At 38.0% G+C, this 27,855-nt stretch overlaps 1 protein-coding gene across 1 annotated transcript; it reads right to left on the minus strand.

Moving 5' to 3' along the window:
* Window positions 1–27,855, minus strand: TBC1D2B (TBC1 domain family, member 2B). Its single transcript, XM_009330059.1, has 12 exons — window positions 27,699–27,855; window positions 24,100–24,265; window positions 18,821–18,978; window positions 17,577–17,803; window positions 15,157–15,549; window positions 13,637–13,747; window positions 12,338–12,531; window positions 11,215–11,709; window positions 9,210–9,327; window positions 8,296–8,481; window positions 6,825–6,946; window positions 1–3,851 (listed from the first exon to the last, which is right to left on the minus strand). The coding sequence occupies exons 1-12, from the start codon at window positions 27,832–27,834 to the stop codon at window positions 3,656–3,658; spliced, it is 2,502 nt and encodes an 833-aa protein (XP_009328334.1). The 5' UTR covers window positions 27,835–27,855; the 3' UTR covers window positions 1–3,655.

The raw sequence follows: 27,855 nt of genomic DNA on the forward strand, positions 1-27,855 counted from the left end.
ATTGCTGATTTCTAACATGGCACTTAAGGGAACATTCACTTAAACAGCTACACAATTTCATGAAATTGATTAATTTTCCATTTCTCAGTTAAGCATGACTGAACATACAACTCTGTCAAATTTAAGGCCATTCATTCATTCCTGATATCTTAAGGAAGAAAAAAAAAATCTTTCCCTTTCTGCTGAAATATCTTACCATGTTTACAAAGGCTAAGGGAAAGGGGAAAACCTCTCACAGAAGACACCTAAAGGGCAACAAAAAAAGTCTATTTTATTGATTACATAGCTGGTAAAAAAAAAACCACCAAACAATTTGATAACACTGGATGATAACACTACCTGTACACATGTACAGGTAAAGCTGAAATACTGTGCAGTTTTAATAGCTAGAGGTATAGTGCACCGATTTTTTGCCTATTTAACAGAAGATAATACAACATTTTGAACAAGTAACCAGAAGTTTCACTGGAAAGCCATGCATACATATATGAAGATGGAGGAATATTCTGCAAGATGCAACTTAGTGGTTTGGTTTACATCACATATACTGGGAACCATGCATAAGGAACTCTTTGCACATACGTGCATGACCTTGAAGTTAAAAAATAGTCGTAGCAGTCTTTATTTACATTAACAGGTGAATGTCTTACTAAGTGGCTGGCATGAACGTTAAATCCGCATGCACTGTTTTGGAAGTTTACCCCTAAATGCAAACATTTGGTATCTATGCAGTTCAGCTTTTGCAGGCCACCAAGTCACACTGTATTTTTGCTTGGTTTCATCGGGTTTAAATACTGCCTGTATATCTTGCATGTCTCTAACTAGTTACTACTCCTCAAAGTTACCAGATTAAGCACCACTAGAAAACTAAGTCACCCAAAGACATTTGCAATAGCAAGGCAAGCTCCCCTGACGTTGCTTCCTGCTATACACATCTCATTTTTGTTCTATGTAGACTTCTAGTGGTCAGAGGTTAGATGCCTCTGCAATTTTTTTTGACCTTTTAACTAAGGCATCAGTAACGATGCTTAACAAAATGAAGCCAACAGCTCACTGGGAACTTGAGTATAACAGCACCAACTCATTTCATATTTGCCAGCTAACAAAATATCCAGAGACAACGTGATTTCCATAAGCTTCCTAACATTCATGTATTTGTTTCTTATGCCACTATGTGAATCTGAGTTACTTAGTTTTACTGTACAATTGTTGGGTAACAACCTATATACTGAAACACAGCAACACACACACACAAATTTAACCATCAGCACAACTGTAAAAAAGAAATGGTCCTGTAACATTGCAGGTCATGTTTTGTCAGCTAGAGAACTTCCTGAACAGTTGCCCTAAAGTTAGTTTTATCTTCACAACCTGAAGACTTCAATGAAACCAGTCTGAAAACAATGTCCTAAAATCGTAGCTCATAGTGAAGACTCAAAACCTAGGAGTAACAGACTTGTAGGAATAGGGTAGGTACATCTAAATTCTTCACCTTAACATTTCAACTGTTGCCACTGGAAGGAAGATCTTCAGCTTAGAAAGATTTCATTTAACACTTGAAAACAAGATTAAAACAAAAAAAAAGCAGACATTACAGATTGATTTAGAGACCAGCTCTTTCAAAACCAAGACAGCATAACTAGAAAATTAGAAAACCTGGTCCCATTTTTATATTCAAACACTGATTGTAAGTAAAAAAAGAATACAGTACATGCAATAATATGAAAAACCTGCCTAATAAACTCAAGTACACAACGAAGAGTAACTAGGGAATAAAAAACCCAAACCACTGCTTACAATAGACAAGCTAGGGGACATGTTAGAAGACAAATAACATACAAATCAAGACGATCATACCATGTGTCCCTCATTGGCAAGGATTTGTTGGCTAATTAAAAATTGTCATAATAGAAGAAGCATACATTTTCTATCAAAAGTTGTCCTGTAAGTTACAACATTCACCACTGATTAAGTATTTCCCTTCCAGATAAGTTGACCGATAATATGCTTAGAGAAGGCTACAAATACATTCTCAAAAAAAAAAAAGTGCTGTGAAACAGAAGCAGGATTTCTCCCTGCACACACTTAAGTTTTCTAAAACAATTACATGAATATACGTGATAAGTCCTACTTGTTCTCAGAAAACCAAAAGAAAACACATGAAGTAGAAGCTCGATGCACTTGACTGTTCCCAACCACCAGTTCTGGTTTTTGCCAATTAACCGCTTGTCCAGAACTAAGCGATTTGCTGCCTAGTATTTGAATGCTAGTTTTATCATGACACATCCAGACACAACTTTTAAGTCGACCCAACAGCTCAAGAAAGAATATTGCAAAAGTCCAGAGAATAGCCAGCAAGAAAGAAGCCTTCCTCGTCCTCAGAACCGTTTAAGAGTATTGCTAGTCATCAGATGAGAAAGAATGGCCTCCACTCACACTTCCATAGTCAGAAACACTACAGCTAAACACCCCAAATGTTTTCTTACAGCTGTCTTGTATGACATGCATGCAACACCCACAGCAAAGCTGTGCAAATTAAGAGAATATTGCATTTTTCTGCTGGAAAAGGATCTTGAATTTCTGTGTGCATGCTGTGACCTTTAGGCTCCTTTGATTGATAAATATTTGTTTTAGGAATCCTACCGCTACCACTATTGTACAATAGTTATACATTCATGCAAAAAGAATGCTATGTTTCTTCTTAAAGATCAAGACTTTATCTTATTTTAAGCCCTAAATAGGAAGAAGCATTAAAATTAAAAAAAAAAGCCTTCAACACATACACAACTAATTAGCTACTAAAATACAGTACTCCTGTGACAAGCTCCCTTCCTTCTTCCGTAATAGCTGGGGTTTGGTTGTGGCTTTTTTGAGACATTGCAATCAAAAAAGTGAGTAGAAATAAAATCGACTAAACAGAATTTGATCTACAAACCCCTTGGCATTAACAAGAATCTTTGTCAACACAGCTGCCCAGAAAAGCATAAATGATGTTTGACATCACTGTTTCAGTATACACTGAACATTCAGTGACAAATAGGTACTCATTTTACCTTTACTTTAAGTACATATATTCAAGTGTTCTGTTTGATGATCCATTTCATGTCACCTCAGGAAAAGACAAAGGAACGTAAAAGTTCTTCCTGTGCTTCACTCCATACTTTTCTAGTTTGTGACCTCAAGAATGGATAGTTTATTCAAGGACAACATGATGAAAGCCATTTATTGAGCCAACCTGAAACCAAAAAGTATGTTGTCCTCCCACATTGAACCTGTACTACAAAAAAACATGATTACATCAAAAAAAACGCAGAATGGCAATGAATGTAGTAAACAGAGCGTGGACTTCTCTTACTGCTGTTTCACATACAGGCCCTAACAGTGCACTGCGGGAAAACAACTGGCAATTCAGCTGATTGACTAAACTGAGACAGATATTAAGTGCTCTACATACAATTCCATGAACATACATGTAAACAAGAAGTGTTTGGCCTCCATACAAAGCAATATTTCTGAAAGTGCTGGGGTTTGGAAATCTGTCCTGCATATTTCCAAAAGCAACTAGTTTACATTCTGTTTGACAGGATTAATAAAGTGTTTTGGAGGTTAACTCACTTTGGTCGCGATCCCAAAGAAAAGTTTATGTTGAGTAGTTTCAACTATCCTCCTCATCATCACTAATAAGGTCTCTTTTTTCTACACACGTCTCTCGTTCACGCAGGAAATCCTCACGAATGGCTTCTAGTTCAGTTAGTTCAAGACGCACTTTCTCCAGGTGATAGGTCCTCCGGTTCCTGATCTGACGTAATGGAAAAGGATTCAGGTCTCCAAAAGCAATACCAGTCAGTTTCCTGTAAGATTACACAATGTTAGAAGACAATCATTCATATTTAGTGTTTTTTAAAATCAGGTTTGAATTTCATCTGTATCAATTTTTAGTATATGGCTGATATCTCTGGTCTCCTTCACTTACCTGACAGGTCTCAGATGTTATCAGGTTTGCAAGAAAGTTCTATAAAGCACTCAGTTTTAGAGTTATTTCAAGTGATGAAGTGTTATCAATCAAACGCTCAACAGTTTGCAAAGCCACCTGCAAACTCTATATAATGCTATAGTAATTACAGCCTTGACAACACTGAACAGAAGATGTAAGCTTGGCTAATCAGAGCTTCGTTGGCTAGACTGAATACTTGGTACATCCCGTTACCCGATTATAGACTGGATAACTTCCTCCATATAACTCCCTGAAGCTCGTTCAATCCCAGGACAGTCAGGTCAAGTTATCCAAGACAATGAAGTGGTGTAAGAGACCAGATAAAGCCTGGGATAATACAAATACAGACAAGGATAATACAAAACATGTATAAGCCAAACTTTACGATAGTGAGAAAGCTCTGGGATTCTGCTGGCTAGAGTGCAGAGATCTCCGAGCTAGCATCAACTCAAGCTCGTCAGATCACATAGCAAAGCACCACAAGAGTATCCATCACCCTTCCAGAGTCATGCTGCATCATACTATCATTCAGTCACAGCAAAACTAGTAACTGATCTGCATAATCAGTCCAAAGACAGAGTTAACTACATCGTTACTGTTGATCTATACCTAAAAAATATCTCATTATTTACTAAAGGAAAAAGGGGAACTGGAATTTAACTTATTCTAGTTTAATTATCAGATGAAGCCAAATATTAAGAAAATTTATTTGGACAGTTTATTTAAGGCTAAGCTCTCCCTAGGTTTGTATTTTTGAGTGAACAAGAACGATTTCCTGCTATTTATGAACAGAAAGTGTTCCAACAGCTTCTCTACCTGTGCACAACATGCTATGGAACACAACTTTCATCTGTAGAAAAACTTAACTATGACATCCTATAACTTGAGTACAGTTACACACATGTCTGAAGAGACTCTTCTCCACTAGAGAGCTTAAATTTAGGAATTCTGTGCAAAATAGTTTTCTAACCCATTCAGGATGTCCATGAATTCTACAAAAGTAATCTTTCTGACTTTTTCCTTTACAAGATGACTTTCTGTCCATATCAGGAAAGACATCATTCTACATGCTTTTGTATTGTTTAAATCTTGATGCTGCAAAACGCGTACAAAAATGGTAGAATAAGAAACCAGGTGGTTTGAATCATGCCTTACCAGTTCTAGCAGGCAAATTCATATCCCCTAGGTGGCACTACACCACTACTTTCGACTCTGACTTTCAAAATCCTAAGAAAACGGAGATTTACAGACCAGCACAGAGTATATTTGTATTTTAAGTATCTTTGATGCACTGAATTCTGTCCTCACCTGAACTCACCATCTGCCAAAGATACCCAGTTAGCTCCTCTTGTTAACACCAAAATGAGATCTCTTCCAGCAATATTAGAAATCTTTAAAATAGGTTATTACAGCACCAGAAAGTTTAGACAAGAGAGCCAAAACATCACTTCCGTTACATAACGGAAAAGAAAGGGAAAGCCAAACCTGCAGCTCTAATTAAATACCAAAATTTTGTTCAAATTAGGTAAGAGCAAAAAGATTTAGGTTCCCCCCCCGCAATCTTTAGTTTCTGGCAATACTGCTGTGGCACTACTGGTATTACATACTACACATTTGATTATAAGCTATAAAATAGCCTATTTATCGAGTATAAAATATCCACAAGTTTGTTTTATTTATTGTTTTGTTAAAAATATTGTGCACCCTCATCCCAAAATCAAGCATATACTTCTCTGTCACTTCTAGATTTGGAATCAGAGGCGGCATTTATTTTGGTCACAAGCAGCCAAGTACAACAACTGTCCAGCATTTTTTCAAATCAAAGGTGGGAATGCTAAAATACAAAACACCACACAACTCCCACTTCAAGAGTTTTTGGAGAGGTTTCAGCAGAGGAAACAACCATCTGTTATCAAGACTTTTACCATTTAAATCAGTTGCAGAACATTCTCCCTGTATCAGTCCCAGCAATCCTTTTTAAGCACAGAGTAACATTATTCAGTTTTAACTTCTCTCCAGTCAAAACTGAAACACAGGAAGTAAAAATAATAAATAGCTCTTGCAGTAGGAGCCAAAGCGTAAGCCTAAATTCATATGGAATTTATTAAGGTAAAAACAAACACCTCAGATTCCAGTATATGATTTTGTACTAAATTCAAAATCTGAGTTTCAATATCTGTGCAAAACATTTTCAGACATTAAACCAATCCCAATACGACTTTTCTTTTTAAGATTAATCTGCTGCTCTACAGACTTGAAACTAGGAACCTAAAAACATTAGACCCTAATTTACAAACTGTAATTCCTATGCAAGGACTGAAGAACAGAAGAGTATATCTAATTTGTATTTATTCTCTGCTTCAAAGTATATCTTAAAGTCAGCTGGAGTTATGTGGCATTAGCCTATGCATTAATGATGCATAAGAGATCTAAACCTAGTGGGTCACAGCTCGCGTTTTTAATATTTGAGCCAGGATGTGTTTTTATTTATCGTAAAACATTTTACAACATAAGTTGTATCCGCAATGCGGGGGGAGACTACACCTATGGTTGAAATTCTTAAGTGTTGCTACCATGATACAACTGCTAAACAAGACCAACCTAGCAAAGTAATCTCAATCATACCTAAAAATTTACAGTTATGCATTCATCACTTGTGCTTTTGACTCCACTAGACAAAACTACTCATGTGAAATCTTAGTAGTTTCATCTCAAGTTGCTTTATATCTAAATTAAGATCTAGATAAAAACAAAACAACCATAAAACCAGGACAGACTTCTTCCATGCCCCACTACAAGCCTTTCAATTACACACAAGTTTGTTACCCACCTAGCATCAAGTATAGTGCGTGTGAAATATCGAAGGTACTTGAAAATGGACATTGAATCTTGCAGTTTTAAGATTTCCTCTTCTTTGTATTTAAAAAGTGCCAGAGCAAATCGGAATATTACCTGATAAAAATACATACAATGTTTGGTTCTTTATAAGAACAGAATGCACTGATTCTCATTATTATCTAATACAAACTCAAAGGAAAAGTGTTACTCTTCCTACAGGCTGCATTTGAGCCAGCTGACCACACCTCCCTCTATCTCCCTTCCGTGCCACTCCCTGCCCTGCCCCATCCCCCATTTCCAAAAGCTGCCAAAAACTTCTGTTGTGGCCTGTAACCAAGACAAGGTGTTCTGCAGTTCTATCCAGAATACAATATTGGGTTTATAGCATACAAACGCTTTGAAGTTTTGAGTTCCTAATTCAGCTGTAGAACAACGACTGCTGGGCCTGTTGAATGCATTTATTAAGTTACCTCAGAGCTAAAATTAAGTTTTGCTTTTTAAACAGGTTGTTTTCCAATGCCTTGAATTTTCCCAACACATTGGGAGACTTATGTTGAAGGACTTTCTGATACCAGTTTGCCAATCAACTTTAGCATGAGCTGGAAGAAGCATTATTTCCCTTCATTCTGAAAAGGCTTCAGTAAGTTCTGAACTTCGTCAGTCTGCAACTGGCTGTCTTCACAAAATACCATGATGCTTAAAACTGATTTGAATGAACACACAACTAAAATACCACTGCGTGTCAGAATGCTCAGATGAGGCCAACAAGAAATCTAGCAAACACGCAGGTTTTGTCTACTTAGAACTCTCCTGTTCTCTCCAATTGCCTACAACATGTGCTTTAGTGTTATTATCGTGTTTGAATCCAATGATTTTTTTTCCTGCACTGATTTTATTTCACTGCAATTTGACAAGTATGGAACACATGAAAATTCTTTCACCCCCACCCCTTAATTTATGAGATAGGAGCCCAGATATTCACTGTTTGTCAGTTGTACTTTAAATGTCTGCAGAAATAAAACAAACAGTTGCTCAAGCGCTAATGTTTAGCTTGTCTCTGGTTACAACTAATTTTAACATCTTTTCAATACTTCTGACTTCTGCTCCTTCACTTAAGCTTTCTTCTTTATAAGAGTAGCTCCCATTTTGCTATAATTACTTCAAACTGATAGACAGCTGCACATAGGAGTAAACAGCACTGCCTATAGCTTTATTGGTGAAAGGAAAACACTTCGCATTTAGAATTCTTCCATGTAACTCAAGCTTTTAACTTGCAGAACACAGATAAAATGGAAAACATTTTGACTGGTTATTTATGCACATTTCCTCCCTTTTTTTCCTACCAGTGACTTTAACTGACAGGATTCTTGTGAAACAACCTTCCTCCACCCTGCACTCAATAACACCATAGTATTTTGTTACCAGGTAACAACTGAAAAAAGAACTTGGCTCATTCAGTTCACCTTTGGTCCCTCATATAGGAAGGAGTCCCAGATTTTAAAAAGGATGTCGCTAACCACACTGTCCACAAATACCACAAGAAACCAGTTGAAAGTTATAAGAGTATAGTCAACTTTGTATTGTTCAAAATGAGCGTGCAGTCGTGGAAGCTTCTCACTCATTAAATCCTTGAACACTCGCTGATCAACCTAAAGAGATAACAAACATGACGTTATTGCTCCTAATTTTCCAACGTGTATGTCATTCAAAGTAGGGCTGTTACCAATCCGTAAGTGCAAGTTTTTCAAGAGCTAACCAGGAAACCTTGGGCTGTCTAGTTAACACTGGATAGATCCACCCAAAACATACATGGCCACCCCAATGCACACCACCCTTGCTGACACAACCTTTTGCTTCCCAATCCACCCCGAGTCTCACAGGGCTCCTCACACACAGATGCTGTGTTCCTACTACAGGTCACTAGTGCTGCACTGGTGCAGGAGCACTGGAGCAGAGAACAAGCTGGGGAAAGACTTGGAGGGAGGAGGCAGCACGTACTAGAGCATCACCTGGAAGCAGAGGAGTGCTACAGCGTATACTGCTTGCAGAACTGCAAAATAAATTCTCACCCCCACTCTCCCAGAGAGCCCGTAACCACCTCCCCCCCTCCCCATTTTGAGGAAAGAAATGATAAATCAGCTCAGTCAATGTTGTGAAGCTAATAATCAGAAGAAGGGTTAAGGACTGGAGCTCCAAGCGGGAGTCCTTGTCCAAAGAAGGGCCCTGGTGCCTGCAACCTACCTCTGTCAACTCAACACATCCCCCACAAAGGCCTGTCAGAGAACACATCCCCTCTAACAGGGCCCTCCTTTTAGAGGAAAGTTTTTTGACTGGCTGCAGTTTACAGGACCAGGCTTTATTCTGGCAGAGCACGTACCTGAGATCCTAGCAGTGTCTTAGTATAATAATCACGAGGCATGAACACTTCCACTATTGTCACTAGACACCAAAAAGCATCTTCTTGTTCCAAGTACAGAAGTGCAATTGCTACCAATCTGAAAATAGGGTTTATTTGGAGAAAAAGGTTATTATAGTATCACAAAACGTATTAAGAACAATTACAATAAAGCCTTTGTTTCTGTTCAGCAGAGATAAATACATTAACTGGAGCACACTAAACAGCAGAACTCTTAACGAAGTTTAAGATGGGGCAATGAGATGCCTTCTCAGCCAAGCCAAGTATTTTCATTCAGTTAAATAAGAAAACAGATAAAGGCAAAAGCAAAGTGATTTGCTAGAAGCCATTTTTCCAGGAACTAAGGCAAAATAATTAGAAGCTTCCAAGTCCTAAATATACTACTCCAATTCTCAGACTTTTGTCTTTCCGTATTGAAGAGGAAAAAGAACAGATGGTTCTTGCATTTCACACAAACTTCTTGTAAGTTTAGAAAAATCCTTTCTAGCATGTTTACTTTACATCCATTTAGATAGATATCTAAGTTACACTTTTGTCTTTATCTACCATTGTCTTTTAAGGAAAAGAAAAAGCCCTAAAATTTTTCAAAGACTAAACTTGTTGTAATAATTTCTTGAAGTAGAAGGAAAAAGTATTAAACAGCAGCATTCCTGTTTTTCCTGTTTCCAATGAGTATTATGAAAGAAAAAAAATAATCACAGAATAACTTCACGTTGCTGATAGTTGTTTGAATATGAAAGGTAACCTCCAATATATTTCTCCAAGTAAACTTGTTTTATTTCTGTATGCAAGAGGAGCTGTAACAACATGAACTGCTTCTGATCCTACACAGCTTAATAAGGTGATCACACTTTAAAAGCTTAAGAGAACCAAAGCAAGGAATAAATATTTAATTTGCTTTTAACTTCTGCAAGTATATCCAAATGCAGAGTTTACAGTAAACCCAAAAATGCCCCAGGAGAAAATAATGCTGCACAGAAAGTTCAAGTTTCGCAAAAGCATTTCTAACACGTTCTAGTCACCAGAGACATGTTGCTCCAAGATTGCAACAGCCATATTCTTCAGACATGTCTTGTGACATGCCAGCGACAATATTAATACTGAAAACATACGATTTACCTACAGAACGTAAACACTAGTGATGAATACTCAGAAAAAGAATACTTATTACTACATTATTCACTACCTCTACTACTGCTAACCACCACCACCTCACTACCTCTACAACATTATTTACCGCCTCTATTCTACTACTTCTTCAGTGCGGTTTCAAATAATAAAGCTTTTCTAGTTCAAAAGTCTTTTACCCTATTCTAGTCCATAAATTAGTGCACAAATTGACATCTATAGTATTATATCACGGGGACGAGGGGGGGGCGGTTAGACTAACATACCTGCTTTAAAGAACACCTTTCTTTACTACAGATCTCAAAGTACCAACACTATTTCGGCAAACACCAACTGGAATGACTTCAAATTTTTCTTAGCCTTGTAAGACGAGAATCATCCTTAAATCAATTACTGCAATTCTGATTGAAGACATCCTGAGGGAAATGCTGAAATTTGTGGCCTTAACAGTACAAAAAGTTTTCAAGCATTTATTTCTGCTTGTTTAAAAAAAAAAAATAATAAAGCAAAAACCTAACAGATTTTTTAACACAAAAGCAAAAAGATCCCCTACAACTGACATGAAGACAATGTAAAACTACATTTAAGTAGCCCATTTCTTATGTGACTTAATTCCAGTTCCAGTTCTTTTGCCAAGCTGATTTTACAAGTTTCATGATCCAAGTCTTCTGGTATTTTATTAAGAAAATGTTTATTTGTTTATTTAAACATTATAAATTATGAACATACAACCCATAAGACAAATGGCTGTCCAAAAGCACGTTGCTATACATGCGATTTGAAAGGCTCATTAAGTGTTTCACTGTATAGTTATAACTCAAGATTTGTAAAATCTTACCTGTTGAGCCCTTGGCAATATCCTATATCAGGATTTCTCCATGAAAATGCCAGCAGCACATTTCGCAGCTTCTGGATCCCTTCGGATGTTGGGGAAGAATAATGTTTGTTGTTTGGCAAAGTTCTCAAGAGATCCAACTCAATTTGTTTAGATGCAGGATTTTGTTTTTCCAGAGCATTTTGAAGCAAGGTTTGGAAGTACCCAGGAACAGTGCTGTCCTTGAATTTTTTAACATGGAGATTGACACACCATTTCCACATCTTGGAACGATGTTCATGTGGAATTCCCGATCGAATAAGATTCTTTAGTTCTACACAGCGCATCATCTCTCTATTCATTGTGCTTGCAAGATAGTTTTCCCATTTTACCCCCGTGGAGATCTCTCGATTTTCACTGAGAGAAAGCGATCTCAGGTCCAAAGCTCGTGATTTTGCTACTAGTTTCTCCTCCTCATCATCCTCTGGCACCGTCTGAAAACCATATATATCATATTCACTGAAATGGAGGGGAAAAAAGGCTTTTAAAAATGCGTTCAGTAGCCCTGAAACTCTTAAGTTCCCATCCTAAAGTTACTTCAAATATCCCTCAAGCCACTCCCCATAGGTTTCAAGTTTTGACAATTATTAAACATTTTTCTACAGTATATCCTTTATTTAATGATTATTTTTATAATCCCACATACAAAAGACTATGTGCCCATAATTCCAATGTATATTACTACACAGATTAAGCAATTTATTTAAGAACATGGTCAAGTTCAAATGAACCCATCTCTTCAGTAGATCACCTTCAGCAGCTATACAGCAACATTTGAGTCTAAGTTTCATACTGTATCTCAAATAAAATAAATACATTTATACAGCGAAAAGGATTTCATGATGATACTGTTATTCATGAAGGGAAATACATTAAAAACCCCAAATCCTGCAAATATATCCCCACTGCCTGTTTTCTGGTGTTAGAACCGGGCCCACTGACCAAGATACACAAACATTTATTTTAATAGGACCAAATTACCTGACCAGGTGTGGTTTGAAAAACGCTTTTTCTGGTTGTTCACTAGTTTCTGCTTTCAAGGCATCTTCCAGTAACACAAACATTTGTTTTAATAAGACCAAATTACCTGACCAGGTGTGGTTTGAAAAATGCTTGTTCTGGTTGTTCACTAGTTTCTGCTTTCAAGGCATCTTCCAGTAACTGCGTGATGACCTCACGAGCAGGACTCTGCTCCTCAGAACAAACAGGAGTTTTCATTTCTTGAAGCAAGATCAAGTATTTACTTTCTATCTGACAGAGTTTGGCTTCCAAGCTAGTATACTGCAGAAAACAATATATAATATTATAAGTCTTCAGAAACTTACTTTGTACTACACTTCTTTTAAAATCTGGTTCAATATTATTCTATTAGTTTATGTTGCTTAGAAACCTGTAAATCAAGAACAGTCAGCTTTACTTTCCCATTTTTGTAGCACCAGAAAACATAAAGCAACCCTTATGTGTGGAAAATAAAAATTACATGTGCATTTTATTAGACTACTGTAAAATTCTGTATATAAAGTACTTGGGAAAGAAACCTCAGATACTTGTGGCTTTTTACAGAAAGGCAGAATAGTAGACCAGAGACTTTCTACCACATGTATTTTCACATGTGGAAAATCTGAGCAAGCTTTAATTATCATTACGTTGTATGAAGGACAACTTAACCATTTTGTGCTTTTAAAGTAACAGCTTTAGTCCATGCATGTTTGAACAAAAAGAACTTAAATGGAATTTTAAAGATACGGGTTAGGTAATAGCATGTAGAAATTGTAAACATACACCTCTGTGCCAAAAATACAGCATTTAGACCTGGCCGCTGTGTGTATCGTTTCCAGAAAAACAAGAGCAAACCCTGCCAAACCATAGCTACAGGCATCTTGCCTTAGCTATGGATGTGTGCGTATTTTCCTAGCCCCAGGCAATGGAAATCATCATTATTTACCCGCAACTTCACCACACTCAAATTCTTCTATACAGAAACACACTTCCAAAGTTACATTCACCATACTGTAGTCATCCTTCATGCTCTGAAGGAGAAAGCTCTACTCAGTGACATACCAAATCCTTACACATCCTGTCTTCTGCATACTTCAAGAAAATTATTACAGCCTTAATTCTGAGGAAACAAAGTTTTCAGAACTATAAATGCCGGTGTTCATAAGTTATGAAAAAGGTCCACTGGTTAACATGATTTTAAAGTCAATTACTCCTTTCAAGAATGCATTCAGAAAGATTAGTCTGTAAAGACTGGGTTCGGGGGGGATGTTTTTTTAAGTTGTTCCATTTCTGTTCCACAGTTACGTTCCCTGAGTAGATTTACAACTGAATTTTTGAAAACTGCTTTAGACATTGCCAAAATGAGAACATGCTGTGTTAGTCTGACCTTTGCCTGCCATTCTCTCTCTCTTGCTTCTGCATTTCTTCGTAGAGCAGAAAGTTCCAAAATCTCCTTATTTAAAAATTTATTCTGGGTCTTATAACCCTGAAGATTGTCCTGTTGATAAAAAAAACAAACTGGATTTTTAATAAAAATATCTTACAAACAGCAAACGCCTACCAGAGAAAGTATACCTTAGAATACAGAACAAGCAGCTACTAACAGGACTTATCATTAAACGTATCGGGATCAAATCAAATGTTATTCTTAAGTCTTCACGTAAGTCGGTATGACCACAGAGGTGCACAGGGTGGTGCTGTGCCTCACTTGCATCCCTTCCAGTGCTACAGTCCCAGCAGAAGGCAGCTGGTCGCTGCTTGCTGTCACGAGGCAGGCCCAGCCCTGTGAGGCTGCACCACCGGGAAGGAGAACAGAAACGTGCAGCTGAACACACCGGAGAGGTCATGGTGCTGCACAGCGGCCAGAAGCGCATACCATGCAATACAAGTGGGGGCAAATGCCCCTTGGGTTTTGGTTACCCTCACCAGTCCTCATTTAAAGTAGAAGTTTGATGTCTGCCTCCATACAAAAAATATAAATCCTTAGCAATAAGCTTCCTTGCCTAATCCACTCAGCTCCAGGCTACAAATATTACCTCTGAAATCTGAGGTTGTGGGATGAAGGCATGTTGGTACCCTCCCAACAATTACAATACTCCCACACTCCACAGCATCTACAAGCTTTGGACTGCTTTCTGCCAAGACCATCGATTTCTAGTTTCAATTTTATTTTCTAAAACTTCCCAGGCTCACATATAGGAAAGAAAATTATGTTATTAAATAATGAAAATTAAATTATGAATGTTTATACATATTTTAAATGACTGACTTGTATTCCAAATCCCTTGGAACGTTAATCAATTTGGAATACAACATTTATCCAAAGGCAAGAAAGCATGTTTAGAGCAAAGTGGGTAACTTCACTAACTCCATTAAGAACTTCCGACACATTCACTGGGGTAGGTTAGAGAACGAAAAAATGCATTGATAACATCTGGAGCAGCGTTATTAAAACAGGTTCTTATACTCCTCCTCCTTTTTTCTCCTCGGAGCTCCCCTTTGCCATTCTACATGCTCTTTGTTTCCTCACTTCTGATACCCAAAAAAAATTTTAAAAAAAAGCAAGCTTTCTGGTTGTTTTTCTCCATGCTTATATCTTCCTCTTACCCTTACTTTCTCCTGTTCCTTTGATTACTTCTCACATCACTCCTCCACACCAACGATTAAATTATTGAAAGTATGGGACACTGTACTATAGATGTACAAACCAGCTCAAAGTATAAAAGTCCTGTTTAGATTGCCACATTAACAGTTCAAAGTGTAGATTCCAAGCAGAGAAAGCCTCAGTTGATGAGTATCTTGGAGAACTGCTGTAGTGATCTCCGCAAACAGTATAGCAGGCTAGAAAGTAGTTTTTATAGGGAGCAGAGATTCCCCTATCCACCAAGACAGAGACATTGCTCTTACTTTTAGTCTGTCCAGTTCCTGTAGTTCCTTATTAGTACAGGTGGCCACAGAAGAATTTACTGCTCCACTTTGAGAGGATGTACTGTCCTCACATTCGCTGAGTTGACGAGACAGTTTCATGATCACTTCATCTTTAGCTTGAATAGTTTCCATCAGCATACCCAGCTGCTCATTGAGTTCTCCAACTTTACATTTCAGATTCTTTACTTCCTGCTGGAGACTATCTTTTTCCAGATTTAACTTTTCAAGCTGGTTGTTGAGACCCAAAATCTGGTCATCTTTTTGGTGCAACAGCTCCAATTTGTCTTTGGGAACCCCCTCACAAAGACGGCTTGCAAAATATTTATCATATTGGGAAGATCGGACTGTTTGCTGCAGAAGTCGCACAAGTTCCTGAGAATTTTAAAAAAGAAAGATTGCAATGAAGTTTTAAGTTTCTACGTTTTATAACTTGGAAATCTAATGTCAAGCAAAAGGAATGGGTTTTGCATCTGAATCATCAGCTTATAACAGACTTCATGGTGGTGTTTTAAGGCAAAAAGGAAACACGTGACATGATTTCTAGCAGGCTAACACCTTACAATGACTGGACTATACGGATGGCTTAAATATCTTTCACTGTGCTAAGGATCCTGCCTAGAAAGGCTACAACAGGTTTGGGAAGAGTAGTCGACAGCTGTGGCCCAGCAGTTACTTGGAAGCTAAAAAAGGCTTACTTGTAGGAAGCCCTGTTGTAAGAAGATAAATAGGAAGAGGACTTAAGCCAAAAAAATTAAGAGGTGAACATTACAGAATGGAATAGGGAAAGGTAACTAATTGCTCTCATCCCTTACAGATGCAGAGAAAATAAAAGGAGGAAAAAAATATACATGCTGCTTTGCTGAAGTCTTTGGAGAGCTGTTTAGAAAATCTTGCCACAGAATCAGCCAAGTAATTAACTGACTTGCCACAAAGGAGAAAAGGAGTTTCTGTGGTCTTTGCAAAAAAGACAGCATCAAATGCTCTGAACTAGATTTTTTTTTTTTTTTTTAAAACACACATCCATCTAACAATTCTACCATTTTCATCTTCTATTCCCTCACACTAAAAAGGGTAAGTATCTCTGCTCATGGGATTGCATAGATCCTGGACAATTACAACATTTATTCACTTGCATGAGACGTATGTGTTTTGCTTGGGGAATCATGGGTACACATGCATAAGAGAAGCTGATTTTTAAGTCAGTTACACTGAAATTAAAACCTTACTTGATTTCTTGCTGGCATGAGATCTTACTATGACATTCAAGAAGTGAAGGCCGTTACATGCAAATAAGTCAAAGTGAAATGTAAAAGAACAGAAATATTGTAAAAGGAAGAGTTTGCCTTAGCCACTACCAGAAGCTCTCCAAAAGCTAAGCTGTAAAAAACCCACCAACCAAAAAATCCAAAACACAAAACCACACACAAGATAAAAAGATATTCCAGATCAACAGTAAACACTAAGAAAGCAAGAACAGCAGACTACTCACAAGTCTCACTAATCTGGATTATTACCTTTGCTGTTTCCCATGTTTGGCTAATGGTTTAACACTGCAGAACTGTGGGAAGGTAAGTTCAACCCTAGAAGCATTTGCAATACTTACAATGAAACTGGGATTTTTCATTTTTTTTATTTTTATAAACAGTTCTCTGACACTAATTAAGAATACAAGGACAGAAATAGGAATTGGTTTTACGGAATTCCTGAGAACTTGAACGTTCAATAATGTATCTGGAAGTTTACAAAGACTTGGAAAGTCATAAAGATATACCTAGAATGAGCCACTGATTTTGAAAGATTATTTTAGATAAAACCAAAGTATTTAATAAATCTGAGTTATAAGGGCATACAAGCAAGAACACTGTATGAGGGCGGTACTACATACATAAGATTTATAGTTAGGCCTATTATTTACAAAGCCGTTTGTGAGGTTGCAGTTAATGGGGGAAAGGGGGGAAGCAGGGGGGAGAGAGTGTGTGTCACCCCATTCCCCCACCCTCTCCTCCAGAATTAAAAGACAAAAACCACACTAAATAAAAAAGGACTTGAAAGGAGAAGTTTCTCAGGAATTACATGTACTAAAGGTGAAAGAAGCTGTGATTATCTGCCAGGATCCTGGCAGACACTGAGAAAGCTAGCTTCAGATAATAAGAAAGATATACACACCAAGTTAATGAACGCTGTGCAAATGAAAGTTTTGTTCAGGGATCTAATTTTCAACAGATGTAAAATTTGGTCCTTCTTGTTTCAAGACGTTTTGTAAACAAAGGTTCATTTAGCACCGTTATTTTATAACAAACCACCAGCTCTTAATGCAGTTAGATGGCCATAAAGGGTAAACTCACAATCACCTGCCAGATCCATTTCCTTTTGTGCACTCTGCCTGAAGGCTTAATTACCTTTTGGCTCAAAAGATCTTTCTTTAGCTTTTCCAACTCTTCTTGCTGGCTTTGATACTTCAGTTGCAGTTCAGAGACTAGTTTGTTGCCATTACCAGAATACCACTCAGTTGGAGAAGAGTCACTGCTGTTCCGGTTTTTGCTTGATCCAATCATGTCTTTTAACGGGCGCCTTGTTTTGTGTGGAATGCGGCCAAAATCGAATGGAAAAGCTGAACTAGTCAGTCCTGCATAAAACAATTTCTTCTAGTTCAGTTCACTTAGTAAAAAGGCATTTCAAAGCATTCAGATTTCCTTTTAAAAATATGGTCATTAAAATTAGACTTTAAGCAGCATTTAAACAGCCCAATACAATAGTGTTAAACAGGCCTCGTTTTCCAAGCCGCTTCCTTTGTTGGGAAAAGTACATAGCTCAAAGTCTTCTCCCCTCCCAGAAAAAAGATTTAGCTCATGAATTAATACTTGTGAAATAAGACACAAAGATAACTTTACAATTCATTACAGAAAATAAAAGGTGCCCCTAACTATGGCAAAGTAAATTTTGCTTCAGATAATTAACAGCTCAGAAGTGATCAGAGCAAAAACGCCACTGACATCACAGCCTACTGTTTCTTTTAAGAGGCATTCAGTGTAAGGTTTCACCTCCATTTATATACCCACAGGAGTATTCTTAGAGAGAAGGATGTTTTCTAACAGATTAAATCACTTAGATGTCAGCTAAAGTGTTCGTAAGGAGCTGTAAAAATGTCCTCACAAGGTTATTCCAGACTGGTCAAATGTGAGAACCAGTTACAACGCATGGATGAGCTATCACTGCATATGCATCCCTACTTTTTTCCCCTCCATTTCAGAAGCAAGCCAATATAACACGCATATAGATACTTCAGAGTCTAAAGGCAATTCTGCTTCAATGGGTGACACTCAACTGAGTAATCAAAAGCCTCAACATTTCCCTTCATCCTGTAACTTTGCAACTCAAGTGACAAAACTAGAGATGGTAACATGCTCAGGGGACCTGAAACAGTGGGTAACAAGGGTTCATACTTATTCTATTGTATCTGAATGGCAGGGGACTCCAAACACATCATACGGAAGTAATTTTTTTTAAAAGAATTTAGAGAGCTCTGGATGCGATTTGTGAAGAAGAGATAAGCTTCCACTTATTTCCTGGAGATACACATAACACAGTACGCTACACTAAAGAAGGTAAGGCATATGCTCCCCTTCCTTCCTCCCACTTCTACCTTTACTTCCTTCTGCCAGGTGTTTCCTCTTTTCTTCCAAGGCTATCGAGTCCTCCAAGTCTTTTGGAGTTGGATCCAGCAATTCCCACTCTTCAGTGGTATAAAATACACTCTTGCGGTTTTCGTTATTTCCTTTTCTTAAAGACGACATTGAATTTCTGTGAAAAAGACAGCAGGAAAAGCAACAAAGATCGCTCCATTTTGCATTCTTTTTATAAAGGGGTTTTCAAGACAACCACTGCAGTTGAAACAGCGCAAACTAAACATAAGCTAAAACACAGACAAAGCCAATACCAAATAAAAGCTCAAAGAAAATAAAGCATATCCTACTAAATAGCACCAGCTATCAACAGTGCTATGTTTCAAGAACAAAAGAATTATTTAACTTTAACGGGATATTAATATCTAGGAGAGCACTATGGTCTTTTGAGTCTTCCTCTTTTATCCTTGTTTTGGCAGGGGGGAAAAAACAAAACAAAATCAAGATTTAGAAGCAGCATCTCTTTATTGATTAGTTATTGTAGCTTAGAATTTTAGGATAACTGCCAATCATTAAGCAGAACAGCATGCAGTCAAAACGCATGTATGTTATACTTTCATATTCTGGATTAATGTGAAACTTGGGATCATCCAAGAGACCTGCTGTAGCAGAATCGCTGATGACAGACTCCTAGCAGTTTTCCTTTCCTAAGGTGGAACGCTGCCAATTATCTGCAAGAACATTTCAGAGGCAACCCCTAAATTCCAGCCAGATAATTCTATAGAAGAACAATACATTTCACAAGCAGGATGAGATTACCCTACCCAGCTTCCCCCACAACCATCATGCAATCAGAAATCTTTAAGTCCACACTTATGTCCATGAGTATTAATGTAGCTCAGTATTATAAAGTCTTTGTTCAACTAGAAAAGGAGATTCTACATCAAACCATATGAATCAGTTCAATATTTTAAGTATAAAGTTGGAAATATATTTAGCATCTCAGCATTTTCTACACAGTCTGTGTTAAGATGGAGGCCCATAAAGATGCTTTCACTCAGTCAGCCACATTCTCTCTTCTTACTCTTCAAACCTTAAGCAGAAAGTAACCCATGTTACACCTTCAAGATCATTTGATTATGCAACCTGGTCTTTCAGCTTCACAAGAGATTTCACATCTGATCAAAGTGAACTCTAGGCTAATCATTATGCTGTGCAAAATTCCTATAGTCTGGCGAACTGGTTAATAACCAAGTACAATTTAAAAATAATCCTAAAGGTTATTCAGAAAATTATTTCAACAATCAATTTGCAAACTTGACAAAGATCGAACTACACTACACATTTAATCTTCTTCCAGAAAGAATCACAATTTCTGTTGGGGACAAGAAGCCTCATTTCATTGTTCAGACCTTCCGTTCAAATCAAATAGATCAAACTGGGTGATGACTGACATATTTCCTAGGGCATCGAAAATTAACAAGTGCCACCTGGCGTCTCTACAGCTATTCTCTGAGTAGTGGCTGATCTCTTACCATGCAACTCCACTACCGCCTGTTCTGCTCTTGGTCACTGTCACTATTTGAAGCCTGTCTGAACACCGCCTTTTAAAGCTTGAAAAAATCACAAGGAACAAGAAGTCAAATGACTTCTAGAAAAGCTTCTTCAAAAACTGCTGCTAGACCCATGAACAATCATAGCCGATGCTGAATTTTGTGAAGCTTTTGCATAGGTTTGTTAAGGGCACTGAAGTAGCACTGCTTCATTGCTTTCTACTAGATTAAGAGTAGCTAGTTGAACTTAAAAATCAATATTTATTTTCCTAAACACAGTATGACAAGTACAATCGGACACATGACACAAGACCTGATCATATGATCTAATGATTCTGTATTTTTAAATGTTTTGGGTTTAAGTTTTATTTTATGATTATATAACTTGAGCTTATTATAATTCAGTATGTTTCCAACTCTATATTCCACATAAATAAGAGATACAAGTAGCTGACAGCATAAAAATGAAAAAAATCAGGCCTAAATGTCTATATATGCCAATTAGTACTTGAAAATATATTTTTAAAAGTGGAAAAGCAAGTTTCAACTTTAGTTACTGTAAATATACACGTAGCTTAACTCCAAGACATATTCTTCTCTTTTTTCCAATTATTATTTCACCACCGCTACCTAGGATGCAAATGCAGTTGTTATAGCAATAGCTTCTCTGTCAAACGCATCATAGATATGTTCGGGAGGAAGAATAAGTCTTTGATTAAGACATCTATTAGGTTCTTAACAAATACATGCTCCCAGCAATGTAGAGAAAACTCTCTGAAGTTTCAGGAACACTTTGATCCGTCCTCTAATATTGGAGTTAAAACTAGTCACAATCCAGTAAGATATTGGATAGCGCACACATATTCTAAAGGTAATCATATCCCACCAAATTGCATAGAATTGCAGAGAAGGGAGGAAAACAATCAACCACGACAGGACTACTGTTTGCATACGTTTATTGTAACAGAGTTTCTAACATTTTAGGGGGGCTTTTTTTGCCACCAGCTTTTATAGTCACACTACTATGTCATTTTAATTTTCCAGGATTAATAATTAGCTTTCACTGTTATGAAAATATTAAAAATCTTGTCCTGATTCCACACAGAGATCCAATATAACTAAGTAGACCTTCTTGTGATACACACTCAAAAGAATGCTATTCAGCCCAGTAAAAGAAGATCACTTGTCAATCAAGAAGTGACAAGTGAGATTGCACATGTTAAAATACAAGACTTACATGACCACTTAACGCTTTTTCACAGGAGTTTCATTCAAAATGGTCTGAGTATAAACCAAAGCTGCGTAATGAGAAAGGCTGTCGTCTGAAAGACCCTTGCACCGTGACTGAATAGTTTTGCTTATTAATTGGGCATCATTCATTGCAGGATTGAATGAACAAAAGATATGGGGAGTGGAAGCATGTAATAATGATCAGCTTTAATACTTACACAGAATAAGTCCAAATTAAGCTTATACATGCCCTACCCCTCTCTGGAGCAGCTGAGGATAGCCATTAGAAGGAAAATCCGATTGTCCCTAACCAAACCTATGCTGAAGAAAATTCACCGTTTTTGCAAAAACTGCTACAGACTCAAAGTCTCAGAGCAAATTTCTCTTAGTAGATACAGGAACTTAAGTGCTCGTGACCTGCTAGCTCAAAACAGGCAGAGGTAATGCTAGTCCATAGCTTTTAAGACATGTCACTGCAAGGCCTACGCTAACGTAAATAAATTTGTCAGAGGTTCTAGCATATTACCACACAGCTAAATAGCTTCTGAAAAGGTTGTCAGACTCTTATCCCAGTGATAGAATACATGGCCAGAGGCAGTGCACAACTGTCCACATCACACACACACCAAATTTTAGCTGCTGGCTCAGTAAATCCTCTGCAAATTTTTTGGTTTTTTGTTTTTTGGGTTTTTTTTTTTTTTTTTTTAACTTTTCAAAAGCTCAGGATAGGAAGTTTGAGCATAACAAGCAATCCTGACAAAGACACCATTTCCTGCTGGTATCAGCTTGCAGGGAGGGATGCCTGCTTTAAAATTTAGAGCACATGGGGGCACTAGAGCACTCCATATAAAAAAAACCCCACAGACTTAAATAATCTGTTAGTAGATACAATAAATGTTGTTTTCCCAGGAACATTTTCAGACAGATGAACCACTGCAGCTGAATATCTCCAGAAAGAGTGGAATGGGGGAGGGCAGCATTCAGCCTGAAAGAGCTTCACAGCGTGAAATTTTCTTACGTGTTTATTCCCAGAGATCTGCAAGGACTCCAAGCCATTAGGCTCACAGCTATACAGAGAAAGGCCAACTCTTGAATACCACGCTACAATACCTGCTGGGACACTGCCACCAGAAACATTTCCCTCCAACCAAAAGGGCTTCCCAACCCACAACTCCGCTGTTGCCTTTCTGCTCAGTTACAAAGAAACATTTAACACACACCAAGCAGGCAACACTGAGCAGCTTACCCTGACCCTGCCCTTTTAGCCAGACTTCCCCAAAGCATATCATCTGCAAGTCAGAAAAAGGAAAAAAAGAAAAAAAATTCTAGAAAAAAGTTTTTAAAAGCCAGAAACTCGTTTCAAGTATACAGGAATTCACCTAACAAATTGTTTCATGTTATTTTCCTCCTATTATGACCAAATTTAAGTTCTACCAAAGCAAAGTGGCTACACAAACCCAAGAAACCATACAAGACTACCAGTTTAAACAGGACATGTAGTAACAGGATTTACGTATTTCTTAATCTAGCCGTAAGCTATCTTTTCTAGAACTTAAATGATGGTCTACACAGTAGTCTTGAAAAACCCAACCACACACAACCAAAAACAACCCCAAACCAACAACACTTTGTAACCTCTCAGATCCCTGTGCCTAACAGGAAATCTTTAAAAGGAATCTGTTTAACTCAGCACTCCTGATGAAACCAAACAACAACATTTTACTCACAGCTCAAGAGGGATGTGGTCTAGTTAGCCAAAGCTACAGCTCTGCTTTGTGAACTGCTCTGTAATAGCCCTGTAATATCCTTTGAGTAGAAGCGGAAGATCCATCTATGTGGGCAGCGCAGAGTGTAAAAACATTTAGAGAGAAACTCTAACAGCAGAGCTGAAAACCAGTAGGACTGCTTTCCTTAAAGCAATTAATGCTAAAGAGTAAACTCATTGAGAGCGAGGGGATAAGACGTGGTTTTGCTGTTATTCAGAAGGGGTCTGCCACATTTTTTGCTCAGGAATTCTAACTACACCGATTTCAAATCTGTGCTATGTGCTTTTATTTTTTTAAGAAGAAAATGAAGAATTATTTCTGTTTTTTTGATTTTCATCACTAAAAATACTTCATAAGCAGTAAATACTATGACTAGTACCATGTTAGCAATTAGCAGCTCCATTACACAATGAAGGACAAAAAAGCAGTACTTAGCTGAGAACACAACTCCTGGCTCCCTGCTTGGGTTCAGAGAGCAAAGCCATCACTAGAAGTGCTTTATAGGACTTGATTCTCCCTTTCAGGTACCAGTAATGCTACACAATGAAGTTCAGCTATGCCCTTCAAACAATTAAGTACAATAAAGTAACAGTTTACTTGAAGAGATACAGTCCAATGTACTGATCTACCCCATCATCCCCAGTTCTAAAAAGCTCTGCCTACCACATACACACATCTTTCAGTAGTAAATAGTCTCTGCCAGCAACTATCAATCTCATGATAACTCTTTCTCCCACGTCCCCCACTTACTTGATTTCGGTACTCCATTGTTTAAGTGAGAAATTGATGGCACTTGGTTGGACTGGTGCAGGTTGGGAAGCTGCTTGTTCCCCCACCAGGTCTGTAGGGGAAGTCTCCACAGCTAGAATATTTCTAGCTCTCTCTGCTGAAGCATTTTGACTTAGGATACTCAAATCTATTTAAAAAAAAAAGCAGCGAAAGAGAGAAAAATAGGCAAAACTTTCAGTAAAAGAATAGTGGCTATATAAAGTCATATACTACTAAGCTTGCTAGTAATGTAGTTAGGGGTTTATTTTAAATTGCAACATAACTTCATAAAACACTCTGTTCAAATGAACTTTAAAAATAGCAAAGTGTTTTCCTCAGTGAGCTCTCACTGCAGCCACATACTTCTTGTAACAGGACTCGTGTGATGATCATGAAGCATTATTTCATGAGTGATTTACAATCTTAATTAGTCAATATTGATTCATCTAGATTAAGCAGCTATAAAGCCATAAAAATTATGGCTTATAAAAAACAAAACGCACTTGTAAAACAAGCTCAGGTCTACCAGAACTCCTCAGTCAGGAACAACATCATGAAAATACTGTGACACAGCTTTCAGGGTGTGCTTCATCCTAAAAGTTGTTCGTGCTAAAAGTGACACTGCTGCTGCAAGTCAATGAGCTTTACGGACTTGAGCCAGCTCTGTGCAAATCCAGCCTGGGCATTCCCAGAGCCAAGAACATTAGCATGGGCACTGCAGACACATCAGAGACCTATTGGATCAGCAAGGATTTATTAGCTCTGGTTAAGCTGAATGCAACTATACCTAAACTCATCCAGCCAAACCCTCTTGCGCACTTCAGCAAATCTACAGATCGGGCACAGGGCCATGCAGACATGCAGCGCAGGCCCAACACTGCACACATGCCAGCAAACTCATGCAGGCTCTGAATGTCTCCACAGGAACCAGCCAAGAACTGGTGCTAGCCCTAAGCCAGAGCTAATAAAGTCCAGAGGATCCAAGCTGATCCAACAGAGCTAGCCAGGTCTCCAACATACCACACTGTCCAACACGTACTGTAGGATCTGTAGTATATATGTTACCTCAGTGTTTCCATTATCCTGGATAGCTTGCTTTCTCCCTCACCCCTCCTCCAGCAGGCAGAAGGAATAGGAAATGCAGAGTATGGATAGCAAAAGCATTATAGAGAAGCATAAAGTGGTTTATGGCCTTCTACAAACCCTCCGAACAGGCGAGTTAAAAAAAAAAACCTCAAATGTAATTCCATATCATTCACTTAAAAAAAAAAAACCCAAACAAAAACCAAGAGACACATATCTTAGTCATCAACATGGAATCAGAGCCTTAAAGAGTCCCCCAACTCTACTGGAGTACTTGTTTAAAAAGGAAGAAACAATCAACAATCATTCAGGCTCTTTGCACTTTCCCCGGAAGGAATCCCTACTTAAACACTTCAGTTGATGATAAAGTAATCATTGTGATTTGTCCTCAAAAATGAGATACTCTAGATGCAGTTTCAAATTCTACATAATGCGGTTTAACTGCAGGCTGTCCCTGAAAGGGATGGGTCTACTCAGCCCATGCATTTCATCTTGACATTCCTCGCACTGGATTTAGTAATAATAATAAATCACAAAAATTGGTTCAGCTTGCTGATCCAGAAAACCCTCAGCAATTTACAAGAAAGGAAAATATCAAATCAGTGATCTGAAGTGGCTGGATTACGATTGCTATGTCTGATGCAAAACAGGAGTGAGGGAACAGTATCTACACAGACTGCAGGGACAGCAGGTTAATTTCACACTGTACGTAAGCTCTGAGGGAAGTAGCACAAAGAAGAAAGACCAGAGATTTGGGGCCAAGTTACATATTATAGTTGATCTGATCCAACAGTCTACTGCAAAAAGAAGGCAGTCCTGCCTACTCCTTTACTCTGCCTTCCCATACTTGGCCACTATGTCTTGTTCCCTCCTTTCCATCAACTCTGGAAGTCACCTGATTACACAGTAAATATATTCCACTCATTAATCTAGCAGGAAAAAAAACCCCAAACACACACTTCCTTTTTGGCTAACTTTTGAACTCAACCAACTCAGCACAGGGTCAGACAAACACCACAAAATGCAAAAAGGGAGACTACAAAGCAGAGAATGAGAGGCTGAAGGTAGAAAGGCAAAGGTTTGAAAGAGCAAAAGCCTGTTAACCTTTCCAACACCTGCAAGCTGTTAGATCTTTGCACACCGATATGTATGTTCTTGCAGCATACGGTCTGACAAGCTGCTAACCAGACCATCTGCTGCCACAAAGGTGGTCTCAAACCATCCCACTTTGCATTCCCAACAATTCTCTTGAGCTAATCCTGGCACTCATCTGTCCCTACAGTAAACCACTTCAGGAAGCTACATTGGCCAAAAACTAACCTGGAGAAAAACATGGTTCCTGCTAGCTGCACTCCCTGCACTAGCTTAAGGAAGGGTGAGACTAGCACCAGTGCTAGATCAAGGGAGAGAGCTGGGCGTTTCTTCAAGTAGTGACTAGCTGTCAGATGGTGTAGCTGAAACATCAAGCTGAGCCCCTACAGAAACACATACTCTCAAGCCAGCTGTGGTTGAGCAAGCAGCCACAAGCAGACTGCTCTCAAATGAAAGCAGTAAACTGGGTTAGAGGACAATACTGCAGCATGCAGTCTGAACTGGGTGAGGGGACAGAAGTGCAGGGAAGAAGACAGCTTAACATTTCTGGTTTTACAGTATGAGCAAATTTAAATTAACAAAATATAAAATCTGTTGATGAAATATGTCTGACCTCAAGACTCTGTTTAAACCCAAGTGAGCTTTACTAACGTCTAACTTGGCACAGAACAGGATTTTACTCAGTCTTATTTATGGATAACAGAAATCAGCAAGCAATCCATTTCTGTAATGATTCAGGAATAAAACAACTCAGAAGTGCCTGAGCAATGTAGTCAAAAATAACTTTGCATAATACATTGATACATTTTTATAACTCTGACACTAGCCTAAAATTACATTTTGCTTGGCTAAAGGTATTACAGAGACTGAATTTCACTTATGTAGCATCAGTGCAAACTGTCTTCCAGTTTTAAAAGGCAGGAAATTTTTATCACAGTCAGATAGATCCACCACACCGTATCTTTTCGTGAACAAAGTATGGTCATTCAGAACACAAAATATACCTGTTCCCATTAAAAACTGGAGTTTACATCTCAGGATACTTAACGCACTAAGCTTTTAAGATATTGCAACCACTAAAAGACAACTTATCTAACCTAAACTGTACTTTGCCACTTAATGACACCTAGTCATAGGACTACTCCATCTGACTTCATTTTTTAAAAATTGTTTTTAAAGAAATCAACAGGTTTCACAAGAGTTATGAAATCACACATAAAATTACATTTATGTTAAATAATTTTAGCATCATCAACATATGCAAAGTTTACATAGAGTTACTTGATAACGAGATGTGACAAAAAACTTGCTAAGACTGTTCTCTACCCCAGTGCTACGCCTTGTACTTATTTAACTGACACCGAATAGAAACATGCAGTCTGTTTTTACTCAAATTTTCAACCTACCAGGGTTGTCTTTGGCAACAAGACCTTTGGAAAAGTCACTTGGTGTAGGGGAAGTTCGGCTGTCCCTTTTTGCTGCGTCAAGGTTGTTACAATATTCCCACCTCTTCTGTTGAAGTTCCTGAAGCCAGTACGTCATATCCTGACGAGTTGCAGCCTA

The sequence above is a fragment of the Pygoscelis adeliae genome, unplaced genomic scaffold, assembly GCF_000699105.1.
Source record: "Pygoscelis adeliae isolate BGI_AS28 unplaced genomic scaffold, ASM69910v1 Scaffold298, whole genome shotgun sequence".
Lineage (NCBI taxonomy): Eukaryota > Metazoa > Chordata > Aves > Sphenisciformes > Spheniscidae > Pygoscelis > Pygoscelis adeliae.